This window comes from Pocillopora damicornis, chromosome 13, assembly GCF_964200805.1.
Source record: "Pocillopora damicornis chromosome 13, jaPocDami1.2, whole genome shotgun sequence".
Taxonomy (NCBI): Eukaryota; Metazoa; Cnidaria; class Anthozoa; order Scleractinia; family Pocilloporidae; genus Pocillopora; species Pocillopora damicornis.
The window spans coordinates 2,229,486-2,251,532 of NC_142682.1; the positions used below are offsets into that span (position 1 = coordinate 2,229,486).

General features: G+C 39.3%; 2 protein-coding genes and 1 long non-coding RNA gene across 5 annotated transcripts; 1 reads left to right on the top strand and 2 right to left on the bottom strand.

Annotated features, from left to right (window-relative positions):
- On the bottom strand, window positions 1–14,091 carry LOC113674326 (gamma-aminobutyric acid type B receptor subunit 2). Of its 2 annotated transcripts, XM_089191055.1 has the most exons (16): window positions 13,209–14,091; window positions 10,207–10,344; window positions 9,157–9,327; window positions 8,641–8,742; window positions 8,488–8,553; window positions 7,825–8,019; window positions 7,069–7,299; window positions 6,686–6,749; window positions 5,527–5,607; window positions 4,919–5,069; window positions 4,635–4,767; window positions 4,179–4,286; window positions 3,527–3,649; window positions 2,944–3,276; window positions 1,719–2,480; window positions 1–1,043 (listed from the first exon to the last, which is right to left on the bottom strand). In XM_089191055.1, exons 1-16 carry the CDS (start codon window positions 13,452–13,454, stop codon window positions 36–38), a joined length of 3,912 nt encoding a protein of 1,303 aa, XP_089047181.1. In that variant the 5' UTR covers window positions 13,455–14,091; the 3' UTR covers window positions 1–35. The 2 variants fall into 2 exon arrangements, with proteins under 2 accessions (XP_089047181.1, XP_089047182.1); XM_089191056.1 differs by lacking the exon at window positions 2,944–3,276.
- LOC149034970 (uncharacterized) lies at window positions 10,914–14,595 on the top strand. Its single transcript, XR_016182146.1, has 2 exons — window positions 10,914–11,052; window positions 14,235–14,595. It is a non-coding gene; the product is annotated as an uncharacterized LOC149034970 (long non-coding RNA).
- Window positions 14,596–14,644: 49 nt separating this feature from the next.
- Window positions 14,645–21,963, bottom strand: LOC113674332 (voltage-gated inwardly rectifying potassium channel KCNH6). 2 transcript variants are annotated; one of them, XM_027190811.2, is made up of 7 exons: window positions 20,767–20,930; window positions 19,036–19,500; window positions 18,114–18,504; window positions 17,576–17,775; window positions 16,825–17,077; window positions 16,409–16,623; window positions 14,645–16,079 (listed from the first exon to the last, which is right to left on the bottom strand). In XM_027190811.2, the coding sequence occupies exons 2-7, from the start codon at window positions 19,495–19,497 to the stop codon at window positions 15,738–15,740; spliced, it is 1,863 nt and encodes a 620-aa protein (XP_027046612.2). In that variant the 5' UTR covers window positions 19,498–19,500; window positions 20,767–20,930; the 3' UTR covers window positions 14,645–15,737. The 2 variants fall into 2 exon arrangements, with proteins under 2 accessions (XP_027046612.2, XP_089047183.1); XM_089191057.1 differs by lacking the exon at window positions 20,767–20,930 and adding an exon at window positions 21,559–21,963 and having other exon boundaries at window positions 14,852–16,079.
- Window positions 21,964–22,047: the final 84 nt, after the last annotated feature.

Sequence of the window (22,047 nt, forward strand, 5' to 3'; positions counted from 1 at the left end):
CTTCGATGATTAACAAGTTTGTTTGTCAGAATTGATTATACAAAGAATATTTTTTCTATTTTGTCATTTTTCTTTTTCTCCTTCTTCCTTTGCACTTTCCTCATGTAAGCCGGAAAGTCCTTTGCACTTCGGTCGTATGAAGCTTTCTGTGTTCGTGTAGGATTTGCCTCATGTACTGGGGAATCAAGTGTCTTTGAGTCTGACAATTCCACTTTTTCTTCAGTCTGACCTGAAAAGCTCTTTATTTCCGCGGGAAATTCTTGATTTGTATCGAAATCATCAGCCACTAATGGGTTTAGTAGTATTACAGTACTTTGCAAATTGTCATTTTCATCGAGTACCACTCTAGAAGTCTCAACACCAAAACCATTTTGAACACTTTCGTCCGATGATTCACAATAAGAATTGGACTTTGGATCGGAAATGCTTTGGTCTTTTGGTTCTGACCAAAAGAGCCGATCCTGACGCACGATCATCGGAATTGCATTTTGGCTGCTTATCATGACATCTTCTTTCTCGTGATTAAAAATGGAAGATTTCTCAAGGTTTTCATCCATTTTGTTTACCGACTTCAAATGAATTATATCTTCATCCTCATCACTGCTAAATCCCATATTGGATCTTTCGCCGATGCCAGAAATTTCTTTCTCCGACTCGCAACCATCTATGTTATCTCTACGAATAATAGAGGGAGCTTTTCCCGTGCTTCTGGTTTCGCTTATCACAGCTTGAGGAGATTCCGATACAATCGTCAAAGATTTAACTGCTTCAGCCTCCGCCGTCGTTGTTCCAGCTCTTGGATTTTCAGTGCTTGCGCAGAAATCTTGTCTTTTGTCGATGCCCTCAAAGCTAAATCGTTTCATGGCGGTTGTTGCAAAAGGGCTAATGGGTCTTTTCTTGTCACCACATGTGGTTCCGTTCCAGTTGCAGTGCAACTCGGACGAGGACTGGGAGCGGCCAATGGGAGGTGGTCTTGTGACAGGAGATGGACGGAAAGATCCCGGTCTGCGACCACCGAGATCCACACTAAGCAGCTGCTGAAGCTGTTGAGGAGAAAAACAAAATTCTCAGTTTGAAATTATTATTTCGGCTTGAATGATTTGCACACTAAGACAGAGGGTCGATATTCCGAAGCCAATCCCATATTTATACAATTTTCACTCGCTCAAAATAGGGCGCTATTTGGTTGTTTATTCAATAAACTAAAAGCATAGTTATTATTACGGCCAATGAGGGCACAGAAACAAGGAGGCTGTCTGAAAAGGAGGAGAACACGAGTGACCTTCAAGTCGCAGTTGGCTTCAGTTTTGCATCTGATTGGTTGAGAGGGAGCTGCTTTTAGACATCTTTTCTCAATAACAGCTTATTTATGCAGTGCAGCAATCGATTATGGTTTGGTTGTTCAGCAGGCAAATAGGTTTGCTTGCACTTTAGGGAATTCGGAAGAATTCGAGTGGGGAGATGTGAAGATATTTTTGCACCAGGAGCCCCCCCATGTTCAGAAAATACTCCGCCGACTCCGTATTTTCTTGAGCGGGATCCTCCTAGGCCCTAAAACTAACTTAAAAACGAGCAATCAAGCTAAATATAAATAAATGAATAGATTGATAAATAAACGGTTTTGGATAGGCGGAGCAGCTTTACATCTTAAAAGATGGAACGTCAGCCACAGTATCTGTTACTTTCAGAAATAATTTCCATTCATCAATATCTCTTACCTCTCTTAAATCTTTCGAAATTTTTCTATCTTCGTTCTGTTTTCTCTGTATTTGAGGCGTTACATCACACCAAACTGAATTCAAAATACTGACTTCGCCCAACTGCTTCTTCAACTCCGCATTCTCCTTAAGAAGACGTGACACTTTTTCAGCTTCTTCGCTTGGAGCACTCTTGAGGTTGAGCTCCACAATCTTGCGGTGAAGCTGCGCATTCTCATGCCACACTTTAGCCAGCTTTCCCGCCTCGGAAATTCTCGCCTCTTGCAGCTTTCTGTTCAGTTCTCGGTTCTCCGCTTTCAGCACCAATAGCGGATCAGCGAGCTCGGAAAAGAACGACCCAATGTCGAGTGATCCCCGCTGCAAATACGGTCCGGAAAACGAGGATGACCGACGTTTACGCCTCTTTCGAACGCACAATTCTTGAGTGGTATGACACGTCACTGCCCGCTTGTTAAGTTGTGGTCTAGTCAGCAGTCTTACAGGCAGTTGAGCGAAAGATTTCCCCTCCCGACCATTTTCAACGGGGTCGGCGATTCTAACCGACAGGTTTGGAATTGCATTTTCTCCGTGTTTAAGTTTAATTGCACGTATTTCTTTCTTGAGCGTGGCTATCTCTTCCTGAAGTTTTGAATCCGCACTGGGATCATTGACGGAATGAGATGAATCAAGCGAATCGTAATTTACTTCCATTACGTTTCGTGTAGGACATTGTAGAGCAGATATCCGAAATTGCTCCTCTGCATTCTTTTTGAGCTTCAAAATCTACGACAGGAACAAAAACGTCTTATATAAAAGTGTTGAGAAACTTTCTCAACCTTTTTCACTCGTTGACCTTTGTAGGCAGGAAACGTCCTGAGTAGGTAGTCACAAAACAATCAGAATTCAGCCATTATTACCAGAAAAAGGATTCCTATACGCCAAAAAATTATTAAATATCCCAACCCCCTCTAGGAGGCCCTATTTTATATTTGTCATTTATCAATATTTCGACTGATAAGTTATAACGTTTGTTATGTCATCGTGTCTGTTTTTGTCGTTGGTAGGTCTTACTCAACAAAAGAAAAGCTTGCGGAAAATAAGTTCCCCCCTAGACTACAAGCAATCTTTCCTTTTCGGCGAGTGCGTCGTACGAATGAAAATTTTAAAGAAGAGTGAAGAAACAAAAAGCACGCAAATAACAGAAATTATTCTGAGACTATCTGCGAAAAATTCGTTTCTTGCTCACCTTCGGTAAAAAAAGCAAACAAAGTGTCACTGTTGTAGGAAGGAGCAGAAAAAACGAGACACACGCCACAAGCGCGTTAACGTGACCATCAATCAGGAAGGCCAGCGGTATACCCACCAGAACGCAAGGTATTATATTATACACACTCATGCACACGTAACGCGAGTCATTGAGCAGGCGGACTTTTGCCTCACGTGTGACCCATGCGATTAAGCATCCAATCACTAATAAGAGAGCTTTGTAGCCGAGCAGAATGTATAGCCAAGTGGTGAAGTATCTAGAAGTACAGTATTGCTCCTGTGGTATAATTCTAAAATGAGGTTCTTCCTTAATCTGAAAAGAAACAGGTATGTTAATATATTTTTGAAGGTTGTGGCATGTGGCGAATATACTTTAAAAAGTCGATCAATAGTCGATCAATTGTGGATCGACCGAAAGTCGATCAAAAGTCGATCGAGAGTGGTCGGCAATTGGCTGAAAGTCGGAAGTTCTTGATCTATATTCCCACGACCCTTTCACGTGACTATGCTATGAAACATCAAATAGAAATTGTACTTTGATCGCTTTAACCCGACTGACTAACCTGCGACTGTATGTCAGTTGTAACAATCTCAGGTGTATCCACTCCAATCCACAGAGACATTACAACTATGTCAATCAGTACCAAAACTACCACGAAACCAATAAGTTCCTTGTACTTGAGTGTCTGAGGAAGCAAAGATTGTGAACATTATGGACAACGATCTTATAGTCACGTCCAGAGCAAGAGCTCAGTTTTCAAAATTTGCAATTTTCACGAGACGATCTTCCCTGGCAATGTTTGCCACTCGTGCATTCTTAGCGCACAGTTTTTGCCCTTCTTTTGTCAACTACCTTAGGACAAATTTGCTATATTTACTATATTCTTTTAAGATCAAATTGCTGCTCGTGATAAATACAGGACAGACTTGTATGACACAGTAATTTTGAGCTGAATCCCAAAGCCAAATCGTTTTTTCTTACTTTAATTCTAGCTATTTTTCACTATCTTGAGCCCCGGGCCCATTAAACCAATCAGAGGTAAATACAATCGCAATCTCGTCTTGGCTACGTACGTTTTCCCGCCCTTTGCGACGGTCACCTGCAGTTTCTCTAAATTGTCATTGGTCCATTGTGTTACGTACATTTTTTGTGATTGGTCACGTTATTTTCTTTGGTCAGAGCTTTGGTATTGTGTAAAGATTGTCGAAATTTACCTTTTCTTTAGGTCTAAAGTTGCTGTAAATCTGATACACCCGCCACAGTTTTGAGAACATTGCACCAACCGCTAGACTATAACCAACGGACAAGAGAAAACCTCGAGCCTGAAATGACAAGGAAATTCCTCAGCTGGTAAGGTGATTGCATCAACATGAACTTTGCACTAAATTCCGACAAGACTTATGACTTACTTCACCCAGAGGTCATCCTGGTTTCCTTAGCTCAAAGCAACCCAAAGTATTCATATTCTCCGAGGTTGGCTTAAAGTTTCTACATCAGATTCCTATCGTACTCTATCGACGATAAACAACTACATCCATCAAATGTCGTCTGTGAGTGTGAATTGGCTAGATGGAAAGAGGCTATGTATACTACTATACAAAGCCCCTAGCTGATATAGATAAAACTCTTTAGACTTGTGTATAGGAGAATATTTGCTCGGATAAACTTACCCTGCACAGGCTCGTTAGTGTGCTGGTGTCCACCAATTTACCATCGATGGCGATCATATAAACAGATATGTAGATCAATACACATCCTAAGATTATCACGTTGTTAAGGTTTGGACTTGATAACTTGATATGGCTGAAGGAAAAAACGAAAACCTAACTTAGTAAAAAATATGTCACATATGGCGTGAAGCGGAGCAGGAATATTACCATTCAATGTCTTCATTATCGGATATACACAAAATATCCATTCACGAATCATATATTATGTAGCTTCCCTAACTTACCGTTGCATTCGTCGAACAAAATTGAATCGCAGAAAGTACGCCGCCAATAAAATGCCTCCGCTGGTCAAAATAACGATGACACAAAACAGAGGCGTAGAAACGTACTGTATCTCATAAATGGTAACTTTGCCATCAGTTGGAGGAGCGCCACCTTAACGTTCAAAGACGAGAAGAAGAGGAATACTGTCACGGAATATGGGGGTTATTTTTCACGACAGAAATATCTCCTTTCCTCAAAACCTGTTTTACAAGTGTGCGATTACAGGAGGCTAAGGGAAAAAGAATGGACATGGCTGGAATTTGGAAGTAGTGGAAAATCTTTTTGTTTTACGTTCGTTTCATTTTTCATTACAATAAACTATATTAACCTTCATAATTTATCGTAAAATCTTCGGCAATATTCGTCTATGTTCGGAATTCGTAGGATATTTTCGGGACTTTGAAGGATATTGACACCAAAATCGCACACATCATTGTCTTAAGAAAATAAGCCAGGTATCGGACAGTACACATGCTGCCTTAACGAGTCGGCTTTTAATTGGAGCTCCATTTCTTAAAGAGCAAAGGTTTATTTACTTACTCAGATGAATGATGTTACCTAAACATACCTTTCCATAACACTTGAGCGCCATCCAACACAATTTTATCGGTATCGGGGTGGTATGTGCCCAATATCTTCGAAATTCCGTCTGTTTGAAAGCAAAGAAATGAAAGTTCACGAGAAGCGACGTCAATAATTAATTCGATTTAGCACGAGGTAAAGATTTATAATCAGAAAGTGCTCGTATTATTTTACATTTTGTCAGTACAAAGGTTTTGTTGAAATACGAAATTTTATAAAATAAGTGATATGTTAACCGCGCTCTCATTGGTCGATCAGCCAGTTTCTATGTGAGTATATAAACACAGTGGTGATGTCACGCTTCGTTTTTTTAATCCATTACAAGCTCAAAGCTTTCGAGATACTAAAAAAGATATTTTAAGTACAAACAACATATATTAGAAAAAAAGAAAATATGCCAAAAAAAATCGGCCACTGTTGTCCAAAATCTTAAATCGGCCACCAGTGTCCGAAATCCAAAATCGGCCATTAGCGTCCAAAATCTTAACTCAGCCACAAGTGTCTAAAATCCAAAGTCGGCAAATACAAATCCAAACTCCACAAAAGTGTCCAAAAATCTCAAATCCGCCACAAGTGTCAAAAATTTCAAAACGATCACAAGGATTCAAAATCTCGAATCGCGGGCAAGAAGGGTCAAAACTCTTAAAACGGGCTGCACTAATATCCAAAATCTCAATCCGGGCAGTAATGTCCAAAGTCGCAAATCGGTCACTGATGTCGAAAATCCAAAATCGGCAACTAGTGTCCAAAATCAGAAAGCGGCCAATTGTGTCCAAAATCCAACATCGGCCACTAGTATCCAAAATCTCAATTCGGCTACTAGGGTCCAAAATCAGCCACCAGTATCCAAATTTTAAATCGGCAATTTATGTTCAAAATCTCAAATCGATCACTAGTGTCCAAAATCTCAAATCAACCACTAGTGTCGAAAAGCCAAAATTGGCCACTAGTGTCCAAAATCTTTGATGGGTCATTAGCATTCAAACTCTTAAATCGGCCACAGAGGCCTAAATTCCAAGATCGGCCACTAATGTCCAAAATCAAAAAAAGGCCGCTACTGTCCAAATCTCAGATCGACCATTAGGGTTCAAACTCCAAAATCGGCCACTCGTGTCTAAAATATTAAATCGAATCAATCAACTTACTTTGCATTTGTTTTATGTATGAGGGCTTCGTTCCTTCCCTTTCACTTGAAAACGTCACTTTTCCCTACGAAATAAACAAATTTAAACGTTAATGCTTGAAAATTTGCTTATCGTTATAAATACTATAAAACCCAAAGGTAAAATATCTAGTTTGATTCTTGATCAGTGGACTGTCAGATAATCTCCTTTTAGTCGAGCTGCCGCGAAAATTCAGGTTGACGATTAATCATTTTTCTATGATTGGAAGCTGATATCTAGAATGAATATATGTCTTGCCTCCGGCTCAGCCAAAAGCACGGAGCATTCATTTTTAACTCAAAGCGAGGGAAGAGAGCCCGCGGTAGGTGAGGGTTACGGTGAGAAAATTGTTAGCATGTCACTACCGTAATCCCTTGGAATTCCAGGTTTTTCAACGTTTGCTTGAAAATTTGCGCCATGCCACTGTCTTGGTAGGTAAAATCTTCTAGAGATCTGTTCAAGGTTTTGCGGATTTCACTCATAGACTTGTTTAATGTGAGAGCAATCGTCCACATGGAGTCAAACACGAAGGGAACATAAAGATCTGTGTTGTTTCCACTTGGCTTGACATGGGTTTGTAGAAATTTCTCGGAGGTCTGCAGAGTAAAGAAAATCGTTTTATATTTTGAAACGTTGGTGAAATTTTCATTATACACCAATCGATCGATCAATTAGTCAGTCAGTCAGTTGGTCAAACAGTCAGTCTATCGATTAATTAAATATTCATTCAGTCCTTCAGTCAGTCATTAAGTCAGTCAGTCAGTCTGTCAGTCAGTCATTGAGTCAGTCAATCGTTTATTTATTCATTCATTTATTCATTCAGTCAGTCACTCATTTAGTCAGTCATTTAGTCTGTCAATAAGACAATCAGTCAGTCAGTCATTTATTCATTCAGTCAGTCAGTCAGTAGTCAGTCATTCAGTCAGTCAGTCAGTCAGTCTGTTACTCAATCGTTCAGTTTTATATCGTTTTTCAACACGTTATGTCAAAAATTTTGATTTCGGACGCTTTCGTGCGATTTCCGACGTCACACTCCGATTTCAGACGCTTTCGTCAGATTTCTGACACTTCCGTCCGATTGCGGACGCTACACCCTCACCCTTACACGCTATTCAACTCACCATTCCTGATATAGTGGGTTCCTGGTTGGAAACAATCCGTGCACTCTCAACGGAAAAGTAGCCATCGGTCGCCATTCTCATCTGTCCTTCTGTGCAATCAATTTTATCATCTTTAACGAGCCACCAGGGTTTGTTGTCGTACCAGTCCATTATCAACCACATGTAGTGCTCTCCGTATATTTCTTGTTTGTATGCCTACACCAAAGAAAACGAAGCAAGGTATGGTGAAAGATCAACGTGACTCGAAGTTTAGTCCGCGAGTCGGCCCTAATTCCACTAGCCTGCCTGTGACATGCATGTTGTTAAGAGCAGACGTAAAGCAAGTCACTTTAGCACACATGAACTCACAATTTACTTTTAGCTTTCTAACCGAGTAGTTTCCTTGCAAATTAAAAATCTTCTGCCATGTCTGATTGCCTCCCGTGTTAGAGGTAACGGCAATAATACAGAACATTTGGGTAAAATCACTCACAGGGGCCACTAAAGGTAAGGACACACAAGTCACAAATCCTTTCTGCCTATCGTTCCAACAAGCTACTTTGCGAATTAAAATGTTGTGCCGTGCATGTTGCATGAATCGCCAATATCATGCAACATTTGAGGGATGATATCAGCAGAAAGCATGCATATAACAAAGAATCGCGTGGTAATTGAATACTGCACCTCGCAAAAAACCCTCCGAGCCTTGTCTTCATAGAACATCCCAAAAATGATGCGGGCGTCTCTCTTCTGTTGACGTTAATACACATTCAATGAAAACTTCTCATGAATTAATCGTAGCTAAGTAACTCTCGATTTCTTTTCAGGAAACCTTACCTTCAGATTTTCAACCTGAATCTTAGGATCGTCATTAAACAGTTCTGTGGCTATAAGATCGAAGTTGTTGTTTATAAGATCTTCTTGGAGCATGTCCATAACCTGAAAGAAAGTATTTTAATTTTAACACTTTCAACGTGACGTGCATCGTGTAAACCATGAAAACGCAAAGTCCTAACATGAATCCACCATAGTAAATTTTACTTTCCTCTGGTCCTCACTTAGGCTGGATATTTGAAAATTTAGGCGTTTAAATTCCCACCCTTATCACGCTACCTCCCCTCCCCCCCTCCAAACCCCTTCGAGTGACCAGCATCTAATTTCTCCTGACATCATCACTGTTGAATCAAAAATTAAGGTCATGAGAATGAAGGAAACGCTCACGAACCGACGAGGCTCTTAATTGTCGTTTAAACTCTCCTTGTCAGTCTCTCAAATACCAATGTATTAATTTATTCTTGACCTTTTTGTTCCACTCAAATGTTACCATATGTCGCTATTTGATCGATACTTCACCTCATCAAAGACGTAACTATTTTGTCGAATAGTAGCAACTCTCTTCCACTTGAAGTGCTTTAAGAAAGCTATCCTTGCGTTGTTATATGCAGAGTCAGGTGGTACAATGTTGTATAGCATGGGATACTTCTCCTTATTGGATAGATCGCTGGCAGTGGAGGCATATGACACCTGTCAATTAAAATAAGACGTGAGGACTGGCGACTGTTCCTAATCACGCTTTGTCTTGTTATACTATTTTCTAAACCACGCAGCTTTGCATTCACGCGTTTAACCCTTTCACTCCCAAGATCTCATTAGTAATTCTCCTTATTATTTGCTATACAATTATTACGATGTTAGGTCAGAGAATTTGATATTGGATCAAATCGTAATCCCTTTATTGATATTTTTCTTTATTCTCATCACTTGTCTACTTGATATTGTATCGACACGGTAAGGAGAAATTCTCTCTCGGTCACTCATGGGAGTTAAAGAGTTAAAGGGTCACGACTCTAAGCTAGAGCTTCAATGTTTCGGCAAACCAGAGATCGCTTCTATCCAGGATAAAAATGGCAAGATTTCCTTATAACCCCTTACCTCATTGTACATGCAGTGCTTGGATGGAAAAAAAAAAACCACAATGACAATGGATTGTCTATGGGAGTATAGCTTTGAATAGTAAACAAATTGTCATTCGTAGAACAACGCTTACACGTGCACGACCTCCGAGTAATTATAAAAAAAATAGCGTTCCTCTTCAAAACAACAGCTGGAATCTCCTTCTTGTGAATACCAAACACGGCTTTGTTGTGTTTCTCTTCGGTAGAGATTCCATAAGAAGATAGTTCTGATACCTTGATAGATTTAGCAAATACCTTCTTAGATTTAGCAATGCACCTCAACATTTAAGAGTTAATTCGTCGAAATTTACCTCTACATTTTATAAGGAATTATTTCAGGCATAATCGTTGTTATTTGTACAAGCTATCTGGCATATTCCTCTCTAAAACAAAATTTCCATGAATTCACTTTTAAGAAAATACCAGAGTTAAATAATTTACTATTTACCTGTACAAGATTCCAGAGCTTGCCGATCTGTGCAGTGGCTCGGGTCACTGATGAACAAGCAGCCCCTAGGAGCATAATCATTGGGGGCCTGGTGTGAAGGGACTCAAACAGCGAGTTTGTCGCATGTCCTGGGTCACACTGCCGTGAATTAGTCAGAAAATAAAACAAATTTTAGAATCGTATAAGTATAATCCATTTCTGACCACCACTGACCACTACTCAAAACCCGGGTCAGAAGGGGGCAGCAACACGCTTTTGAGACTTTCCTATCATTTCCTACCAGCCTCATAGCTTTTTAAGTTGCATGAAACAAGATGTATTGCCAGCTCTGAAATGAAATAACGTTAAGAACCGTAATATTCTCCTTTTTCACCAGACTCACATAGAGTTGTAAGTAATTTCATATTGGTCCGGTAAACTCGCACTTCCTTCTCAACCAATCAGATACAAAACTAAAACCAATCGCAACTTGGTCACACGCGTTTTCCCGCGCTTTGGGAAGTTTGCTCGTTATAGTTACCGCTTTCCTCAAAGACTGCTTTTTCTACTTTGGCTTTGATTTCACGACAAATGGGAAAATGCTTCAGGCAAATTATGAAATGGATTTACCTCCTGCAAGTTTTGATCTTCTAGACATCCGATCAAAGAAACCGATAATGAAACTTGATAAATTGACTGAAGAGCTGATTGCAACTAGGTAACAGTGGGAGATGACGCATTTCGTAAATATTACGTACATCACAACACTGGAGACTGCTCTCCAGCGGGGTAACACGGGTCAACTCGTGCCAAAAAAAATAAATTGAATCTCATTTTCACAACAAGAGATTTTGGGGTCAAGTTGTGGTAAGTGTAGTGAATATCGTTGCAATTTATTTTTCACCTCAGGGCAAAGACACAAGGGAATTTTAAACGCGCTAAATCATTCAAATTCGACCATCGCGTGATTCTGCAAATACCAATGTTGTAAAAAGATAACAATCCTCTGTCAATAGTTGTTAATTATTTTGCCTTATTGGAACAGAATGAGACCATTATATGAAATACTTGATGATTTCTGTTTCGCCAAAATGTTTAGCCATTGAAAATTTTTCTAGAGCGGAAAACTAAGCCAGAAATTACTTATTACAGACTTCAGCGAACAGCCGCCAAGGGAATCATTTCATTCGGAGAAAAGTTTCTTCATTTCACAGTCTGGAAATTTGGTTATCAATTAAAGTACGAAAATTTTGTCATATCCTAATTTTGAAAGCAATTAAGTTTGACAAGAATATTTCCAATTTAAGCATCGACGTCAAAATTGCTTCATAACTACGAATAAACAAAATATGGAAAAGCGGGCCCGATATTTCGCTACGTAATTACAAATACCTTGAAAAGGTATGAAATTTGACTTAGCAGTTCAAATTGCTGAAGAATTGTGAAAAACAGATTGCGCTCATATCATCATGATAAACAAGTCAATACTTGATGTGTAGAAAGACTTTCAAATAAAGCCTTTTGTACAATAACGATTAGATAATTTCCAAACAAAGGTTATGACGTCGAAGTTTAAGATATTAGCGGACGAGAAAATCAATTATGTTAAACTCTGACACTCACATAGTCGAGGGCACATAGACGATAGCCGTGAGTTGAATGAATAAAATGGAAGATCGGGTCAATAAATTTTTCACGCGAAACTAGATTACTGCATTGATTTTAAAGAGGACAAAGCGTTTGTTCGCTCGACTTTTTGCTTGATTCAATGGTTCTGTTGAGGAGGAAATATCAAATTTTAAATTCATTTTCCCTTGAATTTAATTGCAAGCTTTAGCAGGAATAATCCATAATTTTCTAACCAAAACGGCTATGAATAAGAGCCTTAGAATGTCAACAACAATCGAACTGTATTTACAATGGTCTTCTACTCAATGAGGTTTTTGGACCGATTTGAAAAGGAATTCGAAATTGAAAATTGTATTTCAACTGAGTGTTAGTCTCATATCAACAGTGTTCACTTTCTGTGTTGGAGAAAGAAAACATAACAAGACTTCGCTCATTTTCTAAATTTGTAAACCAAACTACAAAATTTTTGGTCAATATGAAACCATAATGAATGTGAAGGGCGTCAGGAAAAGCCGGCATATTTTGACGTGGTTTTCGAAAAGCTCTCGAAAAACGCAAGGCAAACTAGCGGAAGTGATATTCAAGAAGCGTTTGCCGCAAACAAATGTTACAGCCACGTTCTGTTAACAAAAAGAATAAAATGTTTCGTCTAACATAAGAATTCAATGCCTGAAATGTTTTCAAACAAAGTTTCGTAAAGTAAAACATTTCAGTAGTACTGAATACTGACTTTTCGTTCCCTTCGGAAGTTATTTCTGAGAGTTTTAATAGGCCATTGTTGACTTTGAAGTGCAGTTAACGATATAGATTCTTCCAGGCCATGACAACGAAAATCTGTTCAAGTCTACACTAATTTTGATCCAAACACTTTTAAGATAATTACGCTCTAGATATCATTTCCCTATTGTTCCTTTGTTAAGGTTGTATATTGCATCATTTTGGGAGCTAAATTTCCTTTTAAATAGAATAATAGCTGAGTCGTTTATTTTCGTGTGCGTAACCAAAGGAATTTTTTTCGATCAAACAACGCGTCGATTTCAAAACGAAAAAAGTTTGAATGTTCAACGGCCATTTTTCGCAAGGGGGGGAAATGACTGTGGAGAGAAGCGATTTTGAGAGATACAGGACACAATATAATTTTGAAGTATTTAACTTATCCCTTACACATAGGCTGTCAGCGTTGTAATGCGACATGTCATCAAAGGTCACCCTAAACTTCCCACAGTACTCAAGGTATTGTAAATGGTTTTGCCTGTGTCTGAAAATGTCGCGCAAATGATGAAGTTGTAATGAAACTCACTACTAGTGAAGTTGTTAAGAAACCAAATAATTTGAGTTTTAGTGACTATACTCTGAGATGTAACCAACAGACAAAAAAAAATGATTTTGGATACCTGTGTATCATTCCATATGAGCTGCAATTGGTAACCGTTTAACAAATCGGTGCGGTTGTTCACCATATCAATTGCCAGTTCGCTTACAGGAAGAAATATTTTTCCTGCCGAAGCTACAGAGGAACCACTCATTGGAAATAAACCTCCTATGTATAGTGTCTTCGTGGCATCCAACATTGGAAAATTGGCAGCAAAACACGCAAGCAAGAAGCTCACGGCGCGAACAGATTTCCAAAAGTAGTTCATGTTCCCTTGAAGAGAAAAACTGCGTTCGCGCTGTTGTCCCACCGAAATTTTCCAGCGTCCGAAATTTTCAACGCCACTCCACGGTTTTGAATTCCACCACGCCACGCGTTCATGAACGGAAACCGTCTTCACTGCTAGATGGCTACAAAAACATTTAAAACTTCTTGAGGGCTAAAAGCTCTGTGTTTACGTAGGAAATGCATGAGCAATCAGATGTTGAAGTGACTCTTAAAATAGTTTGTGTGTTGTCTCTGGCCTGCGGTCGGCTCGATAATTTACATACATCGTGCCAATCCAACCCTAATCCGTACGTGATGATTCAGACCTTCTGTGAAGATAAAATATTTTTCCAAGTACATATGTTAGTAATTTAGGCTGATGATCTAGAAAAAATGGGTGAAAACATTTTTCATCGGATCACACTTGAACAAAGGTTAAGTTTTTTAGAGGATACTAGTCTGTTTCAGTTGCCATAATTTCAACGAGAGTGTACTATGAATAAAGAACGATTCGTCATATCTGTCCTGTAATGTTTGCCTTCTTTTGTTATGTCAACGTCATGCCAAGGTACGAAGTTTTTTAGAATCTCAGGAGCGAGCAGAACAAGATAACATGCATTTGAAAACTTTGAGGGCACAAATAACAAACCGGAAAAATTCTTGATAAACGGTTCATAGGTTACGAATCGATTTAAGATTTAAAATGGATTATTCCTACAAGTCGAGAGCGTGTGTGGACTGTGTAATCTTATGAAAACACTGTTATCTGTTTGCATTCCAGGATCAAGTTCCAGTCTGCGGAATTTGTTAGAGACTATGCAAATCTTTGAGCATGAGAGTTCACCACAGCAGCAGCCACCGCTTCCCACTCAGAAATCTTTTTGACCAAGTGAGAAAAGTGCCGCACGGCTATGCAAGATTGTTCTATCAGTCAAAGCTCATTCAGTCGGATTAAAAACCTATAACTTGCTTTGAATATGTCCAGGTTCGTTTACAATGTAAACATGTTTCAGTACCCCTTGCGAAACTTGAGTTTTCAAGCAGTTTCAAAGCTTGCGATGAGAGAAAAAATACATTTTATTTCGTATCTTTGGGGAGGCAACTTGAAGTCTCAAAAACTGTAACGAATAAAGATACATGTATCATGTTTTCCCCTCTTTTCGACTGATCAAGTCATGAGGCGTTGTTCTGATCTATATTATAAGCAAGTTTATTGCATCATGTGTGCCATTATATACCTGTAGCACGCATAAAAAGCAGGAGAAAAGCTAACTATTTAGTTAAACAAGTAGTTGTTCGATATAATAGGAATATATGTCGTGTGAGTAAAAAGAGGTCGTAAGAGTGAATCATCATTAGGGACCTTTAGCTATTAAGACCGAAACGCTGAGGTAGACGTTGTTTAAAAAACTAAATGTATTTTAATTCACAATTTTGCAAACGGTTGCGTGTGTTTGCAGTCTCTTACGGTACTACACCTCAACTGCAGCATCACCAACCAGAGTAGGTGTAGGAAACTTAAATAATTTGTCGTCGAAATTTCCCCTTCGAAGACCACGCAAATTATGATGAAACGGAGGCGAGGTAACGTTTCACCTAGGGAGGGAGTGTACGGCTACACGTAAGTTACATCGCCGTCACTGTTAAAAAAGGTCCCTACTTAGTAGGTGTTCATTGAGTCCAGCTGCTAAGTTGATTTTACACTCATAAAAGAGGCGTTTATACAATCTTTCAGTTTTGAAAACTATACAGAGCCGATTTTGAGAAAGAAGAAATATTTGGACTAGATTTTCAGGTTGCCTTTCGTTTATCACTCTATGTTTCCTTCCTCAGAAAAGGAAAGTATCATAAAAAATTGACTTAATGTTCAACAAAAACGGTCATAGTACAATCAAAACTCATTAGTATTTCAATATGGTGTGATTTTTACACACATCAAATTTGTAACGTGTGAGACTAAGTAACCAAGTAAGTAACGTGTACGTGTAGTCGTTATTCATTGCATCAGGGGTGGGGGAGGGGATTTTGGTTGCGTCACGTAAAAAAAAAAAAAAAAAAAAAAAAAAATCACCTAATCTCCCCCTAAGGCTCTTTAGTATTCCTATAGTTCAACCTAATTGGCAATAATTTTCTATAGTCCCCGCCCGCCTTCATACTCTGTTAACGACGACTGATTCCCCTTCCGTTTCCCCCGAAAGCCATGTGACCCATAATCCCCTCATTTCTTCTGACCCCAAGCCATCCCCCAATGAATAAATTATAACTGGTCCCTTAGGGAACCTAGTTACACGTACGAAGTACTAGCAAACAAGTCATTAGTTGATTGGCTTTTAGGTATCACGCCGTCTTTTATGTTTAAGGACTTGGCAATTTTGATCAATAAATCTTCTATATGTCCTAGCCTTGCTTCTAATTGCTGTACATCTATATTGGTGGTAAACAGCCCTCTGTTGATCTGATATTCACTTGATGTGCGGTCGCTTGTGTTGGAGTATTCTTCCACAGTATTAGACCGTGACCTTCGTCGTCGGAGAGCTAAAACTTGAGCACTGTTTTCATCGGCGGGCATTTGGATTAAGTCGACCCAGTCTTGTTTTCGATCTCCTGCCCTGGAATCTCTATATTCCTGTGCGTTGCAAATCAATCGGAAAACAGAGAAAGGGTTGAAACTTGGAGATACTGACCGATCGTGAAGCAGGTACAACACAGAAACTTGTTACGCGACTGGCGCTTTGGAGCGTCAAGTAGAATAAAAAAATAAACAGTCTAAGACTGCATGTGGCTCCTGATAGAGCACAATTTTGTAAAAGAACTAAAGGTTGTATAACGACGCTAGAAGGTAGTCAGTTTGCAGAATATTTTTGTCACGTGCAAAACCCGCCGCAGGGTCAGCAGTGGTTTTGTCGTCCTTGTTTTATCCAAGGCGATACTTTTTTCAATTTTTTGTTTTCTTACCATTTCTGTAGAATCCAGGTCATAAGATAGCTCCATCTGTTCCATAACGCGTTCCCTGATTTCAGGATACACTCTTGTGATTCGCAGAAGATCCTGCCATTCGATGAGATGGACCTGGGAATTAACCTTGGAGACAAGGTTAGCTTTGGATTTAAAAGAGTGACCAGGCCTTCTTTGAAACGATGTCACGTTACAACCAACAATCTCTCCCGGACCTAAAGAACGAGACGCCAGTTAGTTTCTTTGAATTTTTGAGAAAAGACAAACGAGTTTAAATGTTGTGAGTTTGTTAGGAACCGCGTTAACCGATCATAAGTTGTTTTTGTTCGGGAAATTCTCTGAATCCTACGGATAAAATTTGACACTGCCTATCGAACCCTAACACTGAATTGAAACCGGTGACCATCCGTCCTTACCCAGAAACTTCATGCTTTGTTGACTCTGTATGGCATCCACAGTGCCGGACACAATGAAATAGAGCTTAGTGACCTGGTCGCCTTCCTTCAACAGGAAGTGATGTTGAGGAAACATCTCGACACGAAATGCCTTGGCGAGAGCGCGGAGACTGCCTTCACTTGCTCCACGAAAAATCTCAAATTCTTCAAACACCTGGCGGTTTATGTGAACTCTAATGTCGGCTTGAAGTGATTCAGGAAAGCGGTACATGATCTGATGGCAGAAGATAATAAATGAGATCGGAGGCTATTATAGGGAAAATCTTTTCGTCTATCAAAAATCTAAGAGAGAGAGAGAGACGAGACTGCCAGATTCGCTCCTTGAAGCACTTGCGGGATACCCTCTAAGTGTCATACTGTATAAGAGACCCCTAGGAGAGGGAAGGGAATATGGAGTGAAAGTTGTCCGGGGAAGTTTCTTTTGTCTCTAATGCGTTTATGCGATCCCCTTAAGGAAATGCCAAGGAAGACCCCAAGGAATTACTTGAAGAGATCTTCTTGGAAATATGTTTAAGACCACCCAAGGGAACCTTACACTGACATCTTCTTCGGAACATGCTGACGACTGACGACCTTACGGAACTTCCACGGGGATCCCCTGAAGGAGATAGGAAGACGACCTCAAAGAATTCCCCTAAGCAAGGCCCTGTGAGTTTTTAGCAAAAACATATATATAAACCTCGAACTAATGTACACCAGCACCTCTTCTTACCGACTCGATATCACTCCCTTTAGTTGCCGCTTGTTCCATGGTAAAGTATTCTCGGAGGGTCCCTTGAAGGGATTCTGGTATGTTATATAAGGAAATAAATTCCTTAACGACTCGCATATCTCCATGATATCGGGCTGAACGGGAGTAAAGACGTTGTATGATGGCCGTTAAGTTTCCAAAGATCACCGCGTAAAATAGCGCTATTTAAAAAAAATATATCAGCCAGATTCAAATATGGCTAAACCATCATTGAAAATAAATTTGTTATAGAAGTCTTCTTTACAGGATCCGAGCTAAGCAGTAAGGATTAACTACCAGTCAAAATGCGTTCTTCAATCGAGATTGGTCAAATATAATCTGTTGATAAAGTTTGGTCGTTCTGTCAGGTCTGCTGGTCATAGAAGCCCTTGGTAGGGCGCCTGAAATTCTTGCGATCCTATCTGTTCAAGACGAGCATTATTTTACATTGGGAAACCAAAATTTATGTGAGGAAAAACCTTTTTGCCAAAGGAACTAAAAAGAGACGCACTTTACTTACCTCCTATCAACATCGTTATAACAGAAAATATTTTTTCATTGTCGGTGTTAGGAGCAACGTTCCCAAATCCGATACTCGTCAGGCTGGTTAACGTGAAGTACAAAGCTGTGATGTATCGGGTCCCAGCCCCCGGTCCGCTTCCCGGCAATGATTCATTTATCGGTTTGTTTAATGTTCCCGCCAAAAGTTGAATCCAACCATACGAGACTCCAATCTCTTCCCTGCCAATTACGTGCCAGATACAAGCCAGCCAATGGGCAACAAGAGTGAAAAGAGACGTCAGCAGGAAAACGACCGCTAAACCGTATTCAGAATAACGATCCATTTTGCGGGAGACTCGGACGAGACGAAGGAGACGAGCAGTTTTCAACAGACCAGCGACAGTAGCAGCCTGAGACAATGGAAATAAAAAGATTCGTTAAGTTGTTATGCTTCACTATTTTTGACAAGATAAAGAGCTTTATCGCAATCACCGATTCATTACTTAGTTTTGAAATGTTTCCTTTCGAAATTCGAATTACAGAAGCTTTGTGGATCAAATTCAAAATATCGTAATTAATTGAGATATAGAGCAGTTGCGACATTTTGAAGAGCTCTAGTTATTGATGTGGCTCAATGTAATTGCATTTGTAAAATTGTGGAGAACAACTCCCTGAAAAAACCTGTCGGCCGACAGTTTTAAGCACACCCGTCAGCCAACAGGCGTCCGACAGTCAATAATCTGTCGGTGAGCGATCAGAAACAATATCATCGTATTACCGTCCAAACTTCAGCGCAAACTGAAGTTTAATTTTTGTTGCTATGAGGAAGAACTTTTTCACAGAGTAGGAACAAAAATACAGCAAGATTAATAGACAGACTCTCACAACTAGAGCCAGTTTTCCCAGTTAAAGTGGAGCGCTTTGTTAATTAGTTTCCATACCCCTTCAAACTCGTCCGGAATGAAGTAATCAAATGGTATGGCGGACACAAAATCTATCGTAAACCAAGTCTTTAGATAATGAACGGCGATCCTCTTGGGTGCGCTGATCACTACTGCGGATGTTGTGTCCACGTAAGTCGTCCGGAAATTTATCAGTATGTCAGCGATGAACATTAAGTCGACCAAAAGGTTCACCACCTCACGGGGCTCCCCCGAGGAAATTTTTTCCCATACTCCTTTACGTCGCACTTCCTTCTGGAAGAATGCCGCTTCATATGGGATTTCAATTGAAATGTAAAGCACCAGAGCGAGGACAAACCAGTCCCAGAGCGCTTTAAATTCTGACTCGTGGTGAATCGTACACTTTCCAATCTTGCCTCTAATTGGCGAGTCCGGTTTGATGTCCCTGTTTAGACTACGCCTTTTGGTCTCAGCGATAATGTCGAGAGCCACTGAGGACATGATCTGAAGGAAAAAAAGCGAAAACCAAAATATTAAATAACATATAGGCTGAAGCAAGCGAACTGCGTAAAGCGCGGGAAAACAAGAGTGTCGAAGTTTTTCTTGGTTTTAGTATTGAACCTGATTGGTTGAAAGGGTGGCGCAAGTTTTCTTGACCAATCACAGAGCGGAGTAAGACTAAACAAAAATAATCCCGAAACAGATGGTCTGTTTTTCATCGCTCGCGCGCGGCCTAAGCAATGTTTCTGTATTTTGATTGGTGGATTGAGATTTATTTAGTTCGTTTCCTTCCTTAGCGGTCCGTTGGCTGTCTTTGTAATAATTTAGGTGTTTTGTCCGCGCAGAAATCTCATCGCAATTAAAAAACGCCTGGTGACAAGTATAAAAATTTTCTTTTCTGTTGAAAAATCTTTAAAAACGCTTAGGGTTAAAATTAATTCAAGTTTTTTCAAGAGCAAAAGGAGGAAATTCTTTTGAATTACAAGTGACAAAACCAACACTTTTATTTTGAATTTCTGAGATATAAACGAGAATTTAATAAATAAAACTTGCCAACTTTGAATTCTAATTATTCCAGTTTTGAGTTTCACTACCCACGCAAAAAAGCTGCTTGAAAATATGTTTTAGATTTCACACGAACACATGTGAAGTCATCATAGTAATCAATATCTCCGCACGAAAAAAATCTTTAGGAAACAGAGCGGCTATTTTCCGATTGCATAGCTATATTATCTTCCTTTCAGCCTCTTTGCATCATTCATTAAAAATTACGTTAGCTGTGAAAATAAGCTTCATCATGGTTAATAATTAATTGCCGTACGCTATATTTGTTAACCGCACATGAAAATTTCTTTTAATCAATTCCTTTCTTAGAAATTTCAGAGATCAAACCAACATTCAACATAACGCTTGCATTGTTTATCAGCTCAAATATCTATATATTTTTTTGTAATTTAAGCTTTCAACGATATCGTAATAAATAAAATGCTCTGAAACGAAATGCAGTTAAGATAACCAGTTTCTAATAATCGCGTGTTTGAATTTTAAGTCAAATATGCGAACGTACGAGACAATGCAAAGGTGGGTTCATGAATCAGCACAGCGGTACGTCTTTGGTTTACTTGCCAACGAAGACTTTAGAGACAAGTGTTTTGGAATTTGGTTGTTTTATGGTGATCTTTAACTGAAAATGATTATTACAAAGTCAGACCAACTGTAGAAAATATTGCAGTACATATTTAAGTATTCTCATATCCGAATCCCCCTCACCTTTAAAAGCAGCACGCACGCAAGAGTCTGTGATCGAAGCTCGACGGAAATTTCCAGCCCCGCTCCTGTGTCAGTGAATGTGAAAGGCCGAGCCGAAGGGGTTCAATTTTGTGGAGACAAGCTGTCATTTCTCTCTTCCAACCGTCGCTCTTTGAAGGTAACTTAATTTTGAAATGTCAAATAGGTGAAGAATTCCCAAAAAACAGGTGCGAAAATATGGAAAAGCTTCGATGATCATTCATTATCAAAATACGCATTCTCATGTAAAACACTTTACATCTTGATCTTCTTTGCTTTAAGAAGACACAATTTATTCAACATATGAAAAGCTGCGAGGAATTACATGAATAATAAGGATAAATTTCCGTCTGTACTTTTTAAGTGTTGCTCTCCTTAAATTCAAATGCAAGTTAGTTTCATTAGACAGGGTACTCGACACAGCAAGAAATTTTCTTTTATGGTAATTAAGTTTAAGGGGGCGTGAAGCAATCGGTCTTTTGGAGAAATAAATAAATAACAAAGGTGTAACAAGAAAGAGACACTTAAAAACCAATACTGGCATTCTTCGGTGAGGAATTATTTAGATATTAATCGACTCTCATTCAAGAGTTTATTCACAGTATTATGAAATAGAACTTTTTGACTTGCGCTATATATAATTGCAGGTTATTTATTTAGTCTGTATATCATTGAGGTACATTAGCTTTTTCAAGTTTGTCTCTCAACATGATTTTGCCAACGATTTCCGAAGTTCATAAAGCAAACTATAATTGAATGTCGAAAGTAACTTACCTCGCTAAATGATTGGTCAAAAAAAAAAAAAAAACATTGGCACCATCCTCTCAACTAATCAGATCCAAAGCTAAAAACCAATCAAAACTTTGTCGCTCATGCTTTCCTACGCTTGAAGTAGTGCGCATTTTTCCTTGCCCAGATTGGCCATTGTGATGACTTTGGTCCTGACTTTAAAACTAGTTAATTCGCTGAGAGGCGCTCGACATTTCTCGAGGAACTGGTCATGTCACAATGCAGCATTCCAAATTATCAAGTTAGAAAAAGGATCTTGTAAAGTAGGGAAAAAGGAAACCCTAAACCGGAGACACATCGCAATATCGTACGTCTAACATCGTAATATCTCCTTGAAAATCGAAATTCCCCGAATTGTTTCTCCTTTCTCACAAGCACATTATACTGCACAAGCATTAATCACTATGATTAATCGAAAGCGAATTATATTTTGGGAAAAAATTATCCAATGACGAGAGATGAAACAAAATCTGA

What these genes read in the sequence shown, in the direction of transcription:
- LOC113674326 (XM_089191055.1), bottom strand. Translation starts at nt 13,454, where the DNA reads ATGAACTACTTTTGGAAATCTGTTCGCGCCGTGAGCTTCTTGCTTGCG. An exon ending in ATACATAAAACAAATGCAAA is followed by an intron (nt 5,608 to 6,685) that starts GTAAGTTGATTG and finishes GCTTTCAAACAG; the next exon opens with ACGGAATTTCGAAGATATTG. An exon ending in CACTAACGAGCCTGTGCAGG is followed by an intron (nt 4,287 to 4,634) that starts GTAAGTTTATCC and finishes TTGTCATTTCAG; the next exon opens with GCTCGAGGTTTTCTCTTGTC.
- LOC113674332 (XM_027190811.2), bottom strand. Translation starts at nt 19,497, where the DNA reads ATGTCCTCAGTGGCTCTCGACATTATCGCTGAGACCAAAAGGCGTAGT. An exon ending in ACAAAGCATGAAGTTTCTGG is followed by an intron (nt 16,624 to 16,824) that starts GTAAGGACGGAT and finishes CTCGTTCTTTAG; the next exon opens with GTCCGGGAGAGATTGTTGGT. An exon ending in ACCTGGATTCTACAGAAATG is followed by an intron (nt 16,080 to 16,408) that starts GTAAGAAAACAA and finishes TGCAACGCACAG; the next exon opens with GAATATAGAGATTCCAGGGC.